The sequence below is a fragment of the Echeneis naucrates genome, chromosome 5 (assembly GCF_900963305.1).
Source record: "Echeneis naucrates chromosome 5, fEcheNa1.1, whole genome shotgun sequence".
NCBI classification, from domain to species: Eukaryota; Metazoa; Chordata; class Actinopteri; order Carangiformes; family Echeneidae; genus Echeneis; species Echeneis naucrates.
Window position 1 is genome coordinate 11574168 of NC_042515.1, and position 12233 is coordinate 11586400.

The following is a 12233-nucleotide window of genomic DNA, read 5'->3' on the forward strand; positions in this document are numbered from 1 at the left end:
TGCATTTTTTCCAGCTCCAATTCCCAAACAGCCACTGGTTGCGCTTTTAAAATGGGATGACTTTGTAATTTCAAACTTAGTATTACTGTTTACAACTGACCCATTTTCTGTTAAACTCCTGATTCAGCTGTAGTTTATTGTACTTGTGGTAGTTTGCAGTTTGTAAAGTTCAAAGAGAAATTTTAGAAATATCAGCAATTGTAAAGGTCATGATCAGAACACACACTAGCAGTGAAGCAACATTTTCTGATTGTTTCTTTCTTTCTTTTTTTATGTGGACAAAAGCCAGTTTTGTATTTACTTGGACCACCAGATTTTAAGTGCTGCAGTTAAATGTATTTGCACATTAGCCCCACCACTCAGCTGTGATGCTGCTGCTTGATTGGATTCACAGCCAAGTATTGCTCAACTGAGTAGTGTTTTCAGCCTTGGTTTGTTATTGCTCACATTTGCATTAGATCTAATGTATAATAACCTTGGATTTGTTCTGATGCAAGTTTGAGTGAAATTGCTCACTTTGAATAGTACACTGTTGAGCGGGAAAGGATACACTCTCATATCTTACCAGACAACAGCCAGGCTGCCATGTATGATGCTAAACCAAACACAATTATGAATGTGGAGGAGCCATCAGAGCAGATGTCCTGGTTTGCTGTGAGTTATATGTTGGCACTGATAAAGGTAACTTTAACAGTGTAATCCCCTTTGGCTAATTAGCAGTCATCTTTTCATGACATACCACTCAATTTCTTCCATCACAATACCTCCAGCCTCAACCAGCAGGAGCTTTTTCCTATTTACAAGGCTGCTATTTAAATTGTATGTGATTTTTGATTGAGAAATTTCTTAATCACTCTTATTCACAATCGACTAATAAATACAGACTTGAACAATAAAACAATCATGTCATAAGTTGGGGGGGGGGGAGCTAAAAGTCAAGCTCAGGGTAACGACATAACTATGCATATCTTATTGTATCAAAAGAAAAGAAATTGTCTGAAATGTGTAATTATGTGTTAATTTGGGGCTGTGTAATAAATCCATTGAGATTACTGAGAATGCACACAGCGTGTGTATGACTTCTGTAGGAAAAATATGTTGTTATATATTATAAAGTAAACACAGGTGACTGGTGATGTTAATGTTAATATGGACCTAAAATACCATAAATACACAATGGCTATCCAATTTGTAATGTAAAGAAATGCCATCAATTTGACTTTCTTTTTTTTATTTTTTTTTTTCATTTTAAAACCTTAGGTGATAATAATAATTAGCTTTTTTTGCACATATAGAATATTGTGTGTGTGTGTGTGTGTGTGTGTGTGTGTGTATATATATATATATATATATATATATATATATATATATATATATATATATATATATAGTAAATATTACAACCGGGGCTACGAAAGACTATTCCAGAGATATTGAGTGCATGGTTTTATTTATCGTTTCTAAATTCAGCTTTCAAGTATTGATTAGAGTCCAACATCAAAGAGCAGTTAAAGAGGAAGGGAGGAGGTCTCACTGCTTGTATGGCCCCCGGCAGGCTTGAAGAGCCGGTTTGGATGTGATGCATGCAAAGTCCTGGTGCAGCGGTATTATTTATGGCTAACAATGAGTCATTTGGCCATCAAGCTACAGGTTGGGTATTTTTCCTTTGTACCTAATTTTCTATTAAGACACACTTGATTCCTCTTTGTAATTTTTGAATTTTCCACTGCATTGTAGCATATTACAACTTGACACCCAGATCACCTTTCTGTGGTTACAGCAACATACATTTTCAGCCTGGTTGTTCCAAGCTGTGATTTCATCATAAGCCCGGCAGTATCAGTGTCACGCTCTACCCGCTGAGTTAGATGAACCCGTTTACATTGCCAGTAATCAGCCATCACTGCTCATGAACACCAGTAATGTATGAGGAGTATAATGTATCCACCAGAGGCAGCTGAATACATTTCAGAATCAATAACTAGACGATTCATGCGAGACTGTGTCCTTAGGTATGTCCTCATAAGTTCTTGGCACTTAAGTGACTCAGATGCCACACTGAAAATTGAAGACCTTGTCACTTTACACAGTAAATTTTCCTAACACTATCAGAGCTGTTTGGTCATATCGCAATTTGTGGAGACATGTTTGAGGATTGTTTATTGTTGCCTGTGAAAGGAACAAGCTATAGCTGCTCTATTAAAGAGGTCACCAGCCTGGAATTTGTTTAATCTTGTTAATGGTTTTCATCAGAGCCCCTGATGCACTCAATCAGTGAGTGCTCCAGCTATTTAATGCACTTAATTCACTGTACCAGCGTTGCTCTTGTAGCACATTTAACAGCAGATTGACACAAACAAGATTTTGTGAATAATTTCACCATTTTTGAGGAATAGCCATCAGGTGTAGATTGTGCCTGTACTGTATGTGAGGGACTGTATTAAGCATCAACTTCTCTAGAGGAAATCATGTAGTTTTAATTCGTAAAGGAGTCCATTTTGGTCAAACAATAGAACAATAGTTCATAGTTCTTTACTGACTTCTTCTGAATAGAGAATAGATGCCAGGATGTGCATTTTCCCCCTCTTTTCCTTTTTTCTATTCATGGAAGACTTAATATACTGGAGACTTTCATCTCAACCTTTTCGCCCTCCTGCTCTATCAAATTCTGTTGTTTGATGTACTGTGTTTCTCACTTATTCCTGGTAGTAATGAGGCTGAAGAACATTTGACATTTTATGTTCCTCTGTCCTCAGCCGCTGACTTCAGTAATACTATAGTACAGATAATACAAATCTTCACATACTTTTTTTTTTTTTTTTTTAAAGCGTAGGAAAAACTGCAAGGAAGGCAGGTGACTGAGTGTGGATTGAGAATGGTGACACGTTTGAATTTAAATATAACGAGATGGTCTTATCCACTTTTCACCACATAAGTTTAGAGAATTTACTGCAGTGTAAGTTTGGCATAATGAGAAAGTCTGCTATGCCTCCTTTGCCCTTCCTGCTATTCTGCTTGCTTTGTTGTTCATGTTTCCTAATGAAACACAAACAAAAATGTTTTCTGTTTGGGAGGAGGTCCAAGGCTGAAATGCATACAATGCCGGTGTGTGTGTGTGTGTGTGTGTGCGCATGCATGTGTGCGTGTTTGACTCTGTTTTTGGAATTAATTAAAGACTTACTCTTGAGTTTCTGTCACTTCACTATTTCTACTTGTCTCTATATCCCACTATGAAGTTGTATTTTAGACTATCAGCGCCCTGCACGACATTGACAAAAACATCTCGCCTCAGCTTTAAATGTGCAGTAGCACTTCCTGTCAATTAGCATGATGAACAAAAAGCCAGACAGGTCCTAACGTACACACAGACATGCTCCTATATATAGAACAGAAAAAAATGATAAAGGCCAGATGTGAAGGGTTATTTTGATAAATGACTTTTTTTTTATTAGATTTTTCATTGCATCAGTCAAAGAACAACCCTAGACTAATGGGCTTAATTTTACTGTAATATTGCTACTTTTCACTGGCCCAAGGGTGCTGATGTCCTCTTTGCTGAAACTGCTTGTTTGCTTTTAGCTGTGTCGGCCTAAATATCAGCATTGGGATTTGAGTTGTTGTTTTATTATTTCTGAGCTTGATGTTTTAGCCCTAAGGCTTGGCTCCCTCTGTGCCGTATCTGTGGCTGATCTTGGCAGTTCTCATGTTCCTGAGGTCCTTGGTGTGACTCGAACACTTCCGGGGAAATTGAGCCACATCGCCCACTTCCCGAGAAATGAGAAACACATGCACTCTCAAGATCCAGCTCCACTTCTCTTTCACTGTGCTCCTCTGTTTCACAGAGAGAGCCCCCCAGCCTTCTCTTGCCGCTATTACTTGTACTGGCAACCACGAAGAGCTTGACAGCCTTTGGAGAGACTGAGCTATTTGACATTTTGTGAAGTAAAATTAAACATGTGAGCACGTGTTTTTCATAAATATTGGTTTGTGATTCCTCAAAACAGGAAGATAAGCAGATGAGCTTGCAGTTGATTTTTGCTCAATGCATTGCAGATGAGATTGCGTAGACAGCCGTTGTCCCCCCAGTGCGCATTTGTTTTTCATATACATAGTAATTTGGCATCAAAAGTCTGCCCTTAATGCATTCATGAGTCCTGTGAAAATGGCTCACTTCTACCTCATGAATTTTTACTGTTTGTCTAATTAGTACATGTAATGATATGTATTCATTCCCCCCATAATTTTGAGGACTGAAAAAATGGGAATGGATGATGTACACGAGCGGTGCTTCTCTCTCAACGTCAACATCTAACATGTCTGTGTGTATGTCATGGCAAGGGTGTATAGTGGAACAAGGACACAACGGCTGTGAAGTATACACCAATACTGACTGGCATCTTGGAAAAGTATCCGTTTTATTCAACCATGCAATTTGGCACGCATCCCTCATTAGCCTTATGCAGCTGACGTGGCGATACTGAAGAAATTGAACAAAATGCATCATCCTTTTGGAGCTTAGTGTCAAAGAGTTATTTTAAACATCAGTGTTTTTGAGTATCCAGTGTTGTATATTGCATAAAGAGTGCAAGAGAACTAAGTGGTCTTTAATTTAATGATTAAAATTAAATAAAGGGAAATTATTTTGTTGATAATGGAAACAACGGCTCTGCTCCTCCATTACCACGTCATTCCAAGTTTTATCTTAAAAGGGTTATAATTGTTGGGGAGAAACTTAACAAATTACTGTGATTATCCTTCTGTCTTTGAAGTATATGACTGGTGCTATATCAGTGTTTTCTTGTGGTTTAAAAAAAAAATAATAATTCCACAAACAATGAATAGATTTTTGTCATTAAGTATTGCCTTAAGTTGTCAAAGTAAAAATATTTGTCTAAAACACAAACAAACAAAAGTATGACTGAAATGCATACTTTCCCTTTGTGGCATTGCTTCAGTAATAAATCTTTATTCAGCATTCAGTGGGGAAAGTTTGAATGAACAGAGAGATTAACTAATCTAACTAACTAATGATTTGTTGACTTTAATATGAAGTTGAAAATGATAAGTTCATCTTTCAAAACCACTGTCACTGAAGACAAATAATAAGTCAATGACTACTCACCTATGAGCTGAAGTAATCTTTAGTTTTAATATAAATTATACTAAATGTACCATAGCAACCTTCTGGCAGTCTGCAGTTGCCTGTTAGGGGACTGCTCAGAGTGAATGCCATGTTCTGAGCAGCAGACTCTGGTTCCAGTCCTGGCTGGGCAGACTGTTTATTGCATGTTATTCCCTGCTGGTTGTCCCATTTTCTGTCACTCTCCAATGTCCTTTAAATGAAGGCAAATGCCCCCAAAGATAATAATAAAAAGCTCACGTCACATTTGTCTGAGCTCTAATGTTTATGGGGCAAAGAAAATGGGTGCCGCCTGGAATTCTTGCACACATACAAGTGTGTTTTTTATTTGACATAATTTGTGGAATTGTCAATGTGTATGTAATTGTTCTGGATTTGATCATATTATGTGATTAAAGTAGGAAGCAGTAGGAAAAAAAACAAATGAAATGAAAGCAAGTATGAGCTTGGTGCTCCATGAAAAAAATGTCTTCTTTTAAAATCAGTACACAGAGTGTGATTTTACTTTTAGATGCTAGAAGTCATGCCCTTAAAAACACCACCATTCTTTGTTTACCTGAATTATATAGACATTGTAGATCAGGTTGTATTTGATATCTAAGTCCACCCCCTGATACTCCTGGAGACATCGACGTGCCACCTCAACTGTCCTTCACATACCTGGTGACAACATTGGCGATGAGATTGATATTTTAACTCCATCCCCCAATGACTAATGCAAGTTAAACGCTCCTGTGGTTGTTGTTAGGCTGCTGTTTTTCAAGGGCTCTCATGGGTTCTTGCCTTGTTGTTGAGTGTGATATTATGGAACAAATAGCAGGGCTTAATGGTAGCACAGATGATTTAACTGCCCTCGGGCAATGAAAAAAGGAAAATTATTTTGTACAATGTGTTGTTCTGTAGGTGTTTTTGAAGCCTTTTTTTTCCCCTCTGTGTTTTCAGAAAAAAATAATAAGTTCTACAGCACTTCATTCTAAAAATATCTTTTAGGCCAAACTCTTTGTATGTAGCTTTTCATTTAAACTACTGGTGAAACATACCAGAAAATTGCTTATCACTTGGGCTTTCTGGATCTAAAATTTTTGTATGATGTCTGAGTGTAGCGTGGCTCTTCTCAGTCTCCTTCAGGCCCAGCACCGACTGCGTTGTCTGCTCTGCTCTATCAGAGATGCTGTGGCTTTAATCCTTTTGCCCACAGGGGACAGCTGACATGGATGAGTGTAAACTGTTGACATGGTGCCGTCTCCTGTGCTCCCTGATCAAAGACGATGCAGCCCCCCATTTCCCAACCTGCCTTCAAATGTGTTCCTAGTCTCTGCCACTGTGACCCCCCTGTTTCACATGTCATGTTAACCTGTGTTATCCACAAGGTGAATTGATTCATATGATAGTAACAGAGCAGCCATGTATGATTGCACTCATGCAGTCCTTGTGACCTCCCTCTAAGCAATGAATTAGATTTGGGGAAACAGCACGGGGGCCGTTTTTAGAGACAGTAAGACGCTGACTTTGAGTGCAGGGAAAGACCTGGCTTGATTTAGTGCTTACTTTAATTAATCCCCAGTAATGATGCAACTATTAGTAAGAGCTGAGGTTGTTTTAAGTGGCTTGAGATGTGTTTTTGTGTGTGTGTGTGTGTGTGTGTGTGTGTGTGTGTGTGTGTGTGTGTGTGTGTATTTGCATTTGCATTTGATGTGTGGTGATGCTGATCAAGCCAAATACATCTCACTGTCTAATGGTGGCTGAGCTGTCGGAGTCCAGGGAGTAGTGTTAATGCTCTAATGTTCCCTTTAACCTCATGAGATAACTAACATGTGAAAGAGTGGTTGTCATGGTTACAGTACTGTAATCGTACATCTGCTTATGCAACAATGGCTATTCTGTCACATAGACAACAAATTCAGATTATAAAGCTGATCTTGTGTGGTTAAAAAGTCATAAAACAAATGGAGGGAATTTTAATTACTTTGTGGAGGTTCCAACATAGTGTGTACATGCTGATTAATATACTGTAATGGTTAAGAGTTTTACATCATTATTAAGAGATTGAACATTTTTTTGACTGCAGAGGTAGATTAGATATTCAGTCCAACGAGGAAAAAACTACCTAATAAACCACAGTTCACATCACTAATTGTGTTACTTTTTTCAGTATCAGGTAATCTACCTAATTACTGTTTCCATTGTTACAAGGCCGTTACCCACAATTACATGGGGTGTGTTACTATAATTGAGCTGATTAAACCACAAGCTCTCTCAGCTTGAGAGGAGCAGAAAATATAGTTTCTTTTTTATTTTTATTTTTATTTTTTTGCTTTGGGGTAGGACAGTCGCATAAGTGATGATGACTGGCTGAGGTGGGATAAAATTTCATACAGTAGCAAGCCAATCAGAGGCAGAGGTGGGTGAATGGTCGAGCCACAAACCCACACACACACACAAACACAAACAGGTGTGACACACACAACACTGGTGAGTCGAGACGATTAAAAATTTTTTTAACGCAATAGTCAATTTCCTCTTGTAGCTAGTAACTATAACTAACTAGTTAATGTGCCCAACAGTGCTGATAAGACTTTAAATGCACAGACATATCATTTCTCTGATCGACTATCTGGCCTTGCTGTCATCAGTGTTAAATAAGCCTGTGTGTTCACACAGGGCACTATACATGCTAGTAACTAGAACCACAACTGGTTTGTAGAGCGCTGTATCTGCGTGGCGTTATGACCTGATTTTGAGACACATTTGAATAGTCTTTTATGACACTTCAGTGGATTTTTGATGAGAGATCAACTGCTGTACCGAGCCGCATGATTATTGTAAGGTAAACAAAATGTTGTACTTTTAAAATGCTGCTGAGGATGAGATGCAATCAGAAACTGGGATACACCATGGATGATCTGAATGGAGTTCAAAAATGTGTTACATCATGTAAGAGTGATTTCTGCTTTTATTTCAGTTGCAGGAAATTGTCATCTGTGGTTGTGTTTTACTTTTTCCTTCTGTGCCCATTTTACACAGGAACAATCTACTCATTCAATTGTTTGAATCTCTCTGGCAACAGGGAGCCATTGTTAGCCAATACATCTCTGGCTTTTCAATGCCACTGTGGGTTTTGGCTGCCTAATGCAACAAAAAACACTTCAGTCTTACTTGTTCACCTGATTGACAGTGTCTCCTCCACTGGCGTAGGGTGCATCCATTGTGCAGAACATCCTCTGTGTGTTGTGTGACTTTGATTGGTATAAGCCTGGGCCTACGAGCTCTCGGGAGTTGGGTATGCTTAAGAACAATTTGTACCCCCACATTTGCTATAGTTTTGGTGACAATGTTTCAATTATTTTGGGAATATTTGCTCTAAGAACACATGGATTGGATTGTCTGCAGTTCTAACAGACTGTTTGCATTTTATTCAAGTTTCTACATCTGAGCTCAGCAGGAAGGTTGTTATGGCTAAAGTCCATCCATACATATATCACAAACATATTGATCATCCAGTCCATTTACAGCTTCTTTCCAAGAAAAGCATCTGCTGGAAAGGATTTGATTGATTTGAGCTAAATGAGAACAGGAAACATTGTACGGACTATAGCAGAAGCTCCTCTTGTTTTCTGCAGATCCCATTATTAATACCCATTAAGGCTTTGTGCCAAATGACTGCACCTGGCCTTTTAGGTACAGAGTCACCACTGTTGCTGCAGCTTCTTTTTCCACTGTTTCAGATTGTGAGGCTGTGAAGTACAGCAAACCATAATTTTTAACAGTTTCTAGGTGGGTAGAGGGAGCTGGAGACAAAAGTCAACCTTGTTAAAGTTGTCCCTGTCACCTCAGAGGGTTATAGTCCCCACTGAGAGCAGCTACAACAGCTGCAATTTGGGAGAAGATTTAAGCACTTCTAGTCTAAATGTGACCACTAAATTTAAGTGTAGAGATACTTAAACTGTAAGTTAAGCATTTTTTTTATTGCATTAATTTGATCATTGTATTTATAAGCCATTGCCTTATAGTGCCATCTGCACTGGAGCAGATGATAAAAAAAATGTTGCTGACAAGCTAAAGTTTTCTTTTTTTCCCCATTTATTTTTTTGGAGCAATTTAATGTCCTTATTTGACGAAAACAGTGGGGGATTGACATGCAGTAAATGGCCTGTCTGGTTGGGAATCAGGCTGGCGGCCTCCTTCTCAGGGCTAAGTATGCCCATATGCTCCTTGTTCCATAACTGCGCAGTGCCCCGACAAGTAAAAATTTTCTTTCCAGTTTCATTCCACAACAACTACAGCATGTTGAACAGCTTGGAGCGAAGACCTTTCCCGCTATTTCTGAGAATGGTTTGAGCTGATCAACGCCTATGTACCGCAACAGTTAATTTTCAAGAATAATGCAAAATGGGTTAACTAATGTTCAATGCAGTGATCTTTTTTGTCAAATTTTATAGTTTAACAGTTAATCAAATCATTCAATCATGAATTTGGTAACATTATGCTCACACCCTTATAAAATAAATATGATTTTACGGAAAGGAGATGCAGCGTGAATCCTACTCTGCAGCGTCAAAGTTTCACACATTATACAGCCATCTGCCATTCCACCCATTTCTTAGATGTTTACTTCTTTCTGTATTGGATTTTGTATTCATTAGATACAATTTGAGGAGTTGAGAGGGATATATATATATATATATATATCTATAATAGACACATCTTTAACCTTTGACATCAGCCTCATCCATTTTTAATAGATGGTTGAATAAGTGGCCATGGTATATATATTTTTCATGTGAAACTTTTCTTCCCCTGTGAATTTTCTAACCTGTCTCCTTTTCTCTGCATCCCACAGTCACATTGGGTGACCAGCTTAACTGTGCTGGAGATGGCCATCATGGGAGCACAGGCGTAATGAGGGAGAGGAGAGCAGCTGATGACCCTTACTGGTCCTATTCAGGTGAGCTCTCATTTGTGTGCTTACCAAAGCCCTTGCGAGGAGGAAATGCATTTATTTAACTTTCTCACCTCTGCTCTTGCAAGTAACCCCTGTTCCTTCCCTACGGCAATAATGTGAATCATTGAGTTAGGCATTTAGTATTCATATAATGGTATACCTATGTGTGGATGTTTTTGTTGCTCTTAATGACAGTAATTATACTAATGCACTGAGAGAAAAAGCACTAATATAGAACAATGAGGGTAGATGTTCACATTATGCCGTAACCAACTGTGATTAACCACACATAATGAGTTGATTGGAATCAAACATATATAAATGTATTTGGTCGCAGTTATGGATAAGAATTACAAATTTTGAAGTACATAAGGCTCAAGCTGTGTGTGTGTGTATATAGTGCTTTCAGAAAATCTTCAGGCTCTTTCCCCTTTTCGCACATCTATTGAAAAAGAGACTGCAAGTAGTCAAACCTTTTATATTTTGCTCAGGTGCATCACATTTCTGACTCCACTCATGTAAATAGTAATTAATTGACATGCAATTCTCTTCATAAGGTCTCCCAGCTCACAATAAATGTCGGTAGGCATCAGGGTTCACTGGTATGAATGCACAGAAGATTGTGTCACATTTGTTAGAGCAGTAGGTGCAGTGGACAGCAGGGTTGTTATGATTACTGGTATTGGAAATGTCTTGGATGCAGCCTAGAGCACTCAGTTGGCGAATACACAAATCTATGCGCTTGACCCACACCATGTAATTAATTCATAAACTTTATAGATTCACACCTGGATGAAATGGTTGATTTTTCCAGAAAATTTTTTTTGGGATTATAACTTACAAGGGAGGCTGCACCACTCAGCTACTGGCAGCTATTATTTTTACAGTTACAATGAAGGATTGATATTTCTTGCAGATGGCGTGTCTTTAAAAAGGCCCAAAAAATAAATAAATAAAAAAAATGTACGCTTGCAATTTCACGATGCATTTTTTCACGTTACTGTCAAAATCATACATCAGTCCATGCTTTACAAAGGCTTCAGTGTGAGATTCAACAATGACAGCAATTGCATTACATCCATATAGGTTCAGGAGTACTGATCACAGCTGATAAAGAAATCAGTTATCACTATTGGTATCAGGAAGGGGAGAAAAGGTATAGCACCTCTGGTAGAATCCTGTCTACCTGTCTGCTTTCATTTATTAAGTTCCACAATATATAAGTATGATCATTTTGGCAGGTATTATGATACGATTTCAGTTTAAATAATTGACAATTACAATAATCTAATACCTTGTCATGAAGTTTTAATTTCAGACATAGAAGCTAAAACTGAAAATTGTGTATTTCTTGAAAATTTATTTATATTTTTCCTTTTGCAATATGGATACGGTACTTGGCCATTTCGAGGCAATTTCGATTATATATCGATTCACTTTGCAGCCCTAATCAGAAGCACAGTAGGCTTAACTGTATGCGGACTCAATTCCTGCCTCCGGTTTTGATAGTATGCATGCTGTTAATGCCAACGTAAGTGCTTCTGTGAATTTAGGCTTACCTCCTCCTCTAATTTACCTTCTACCTTAACAAATTGGAAAGATGGACGAATATGGCATCCCACAGTCAGATGTATGCTCTAATGGATGATTAATTATGTGCGCTTTTATGCTTAAAAGTATTCTCAGAGCGCCATGTATTTTGCATATGACTAGAAAAGTTGGCATGTGTTTTTTCAAGGGAAAGTGGCAATTGATGTGTAAAGCAGGGGCTGAGTTATAAGCTTTAGAAGGTTGTTTTCAGAGTACAAATGTAGCAAAAAACAGATAAAAATAAATTCTTTTAACAAGGCATGTCAGAGTAGATGCTGTAAACTGTCAGAGGCGTGCATTTTCTGTGTACAATTTACACAGCAATTAACATTTAATGATGAAGCCACTTACTACTTGCACAAGCTACCAACATGGTTGTTTTTTTTATGATTATGATTACTCAGTACACATGGAGAAAGTCCAAGATTTCCTCATTGAAAATACATCCATTTAGAGGGATTACTATCTCTAATACAGTGGCTCCACTATCATCAGTGTACTTCAAGGAACACAGTGAAAGTATTTAAGTACCTTCTAGCATTTGATAGACAGTGTTTAATA

General features: G+C 38.1%; 1 protein-coding gene across 1 annotated transcript in view; it reads left to right on the forward strand.

Moving 5' to 3' along the window:
* ca16b (carbonic anhydrase XVI b) overlaps nucleotides 1–12233 on the forward strand; it is a 97155-nt gene that overhangs the window by 11730 nt on the left and 73192 nt on the right. The window contains exon 2 of the mRNA XM_029501531.1: nucleotides 9981–10085. Within this exon, the coding sequence (XP_029357391.1) occupies nucleotides 9981–10085 (105 nt within the window). The remainder of the gene's footprint in view (nucleotides 1–9980; nucleotides 10086–12233) is intronic.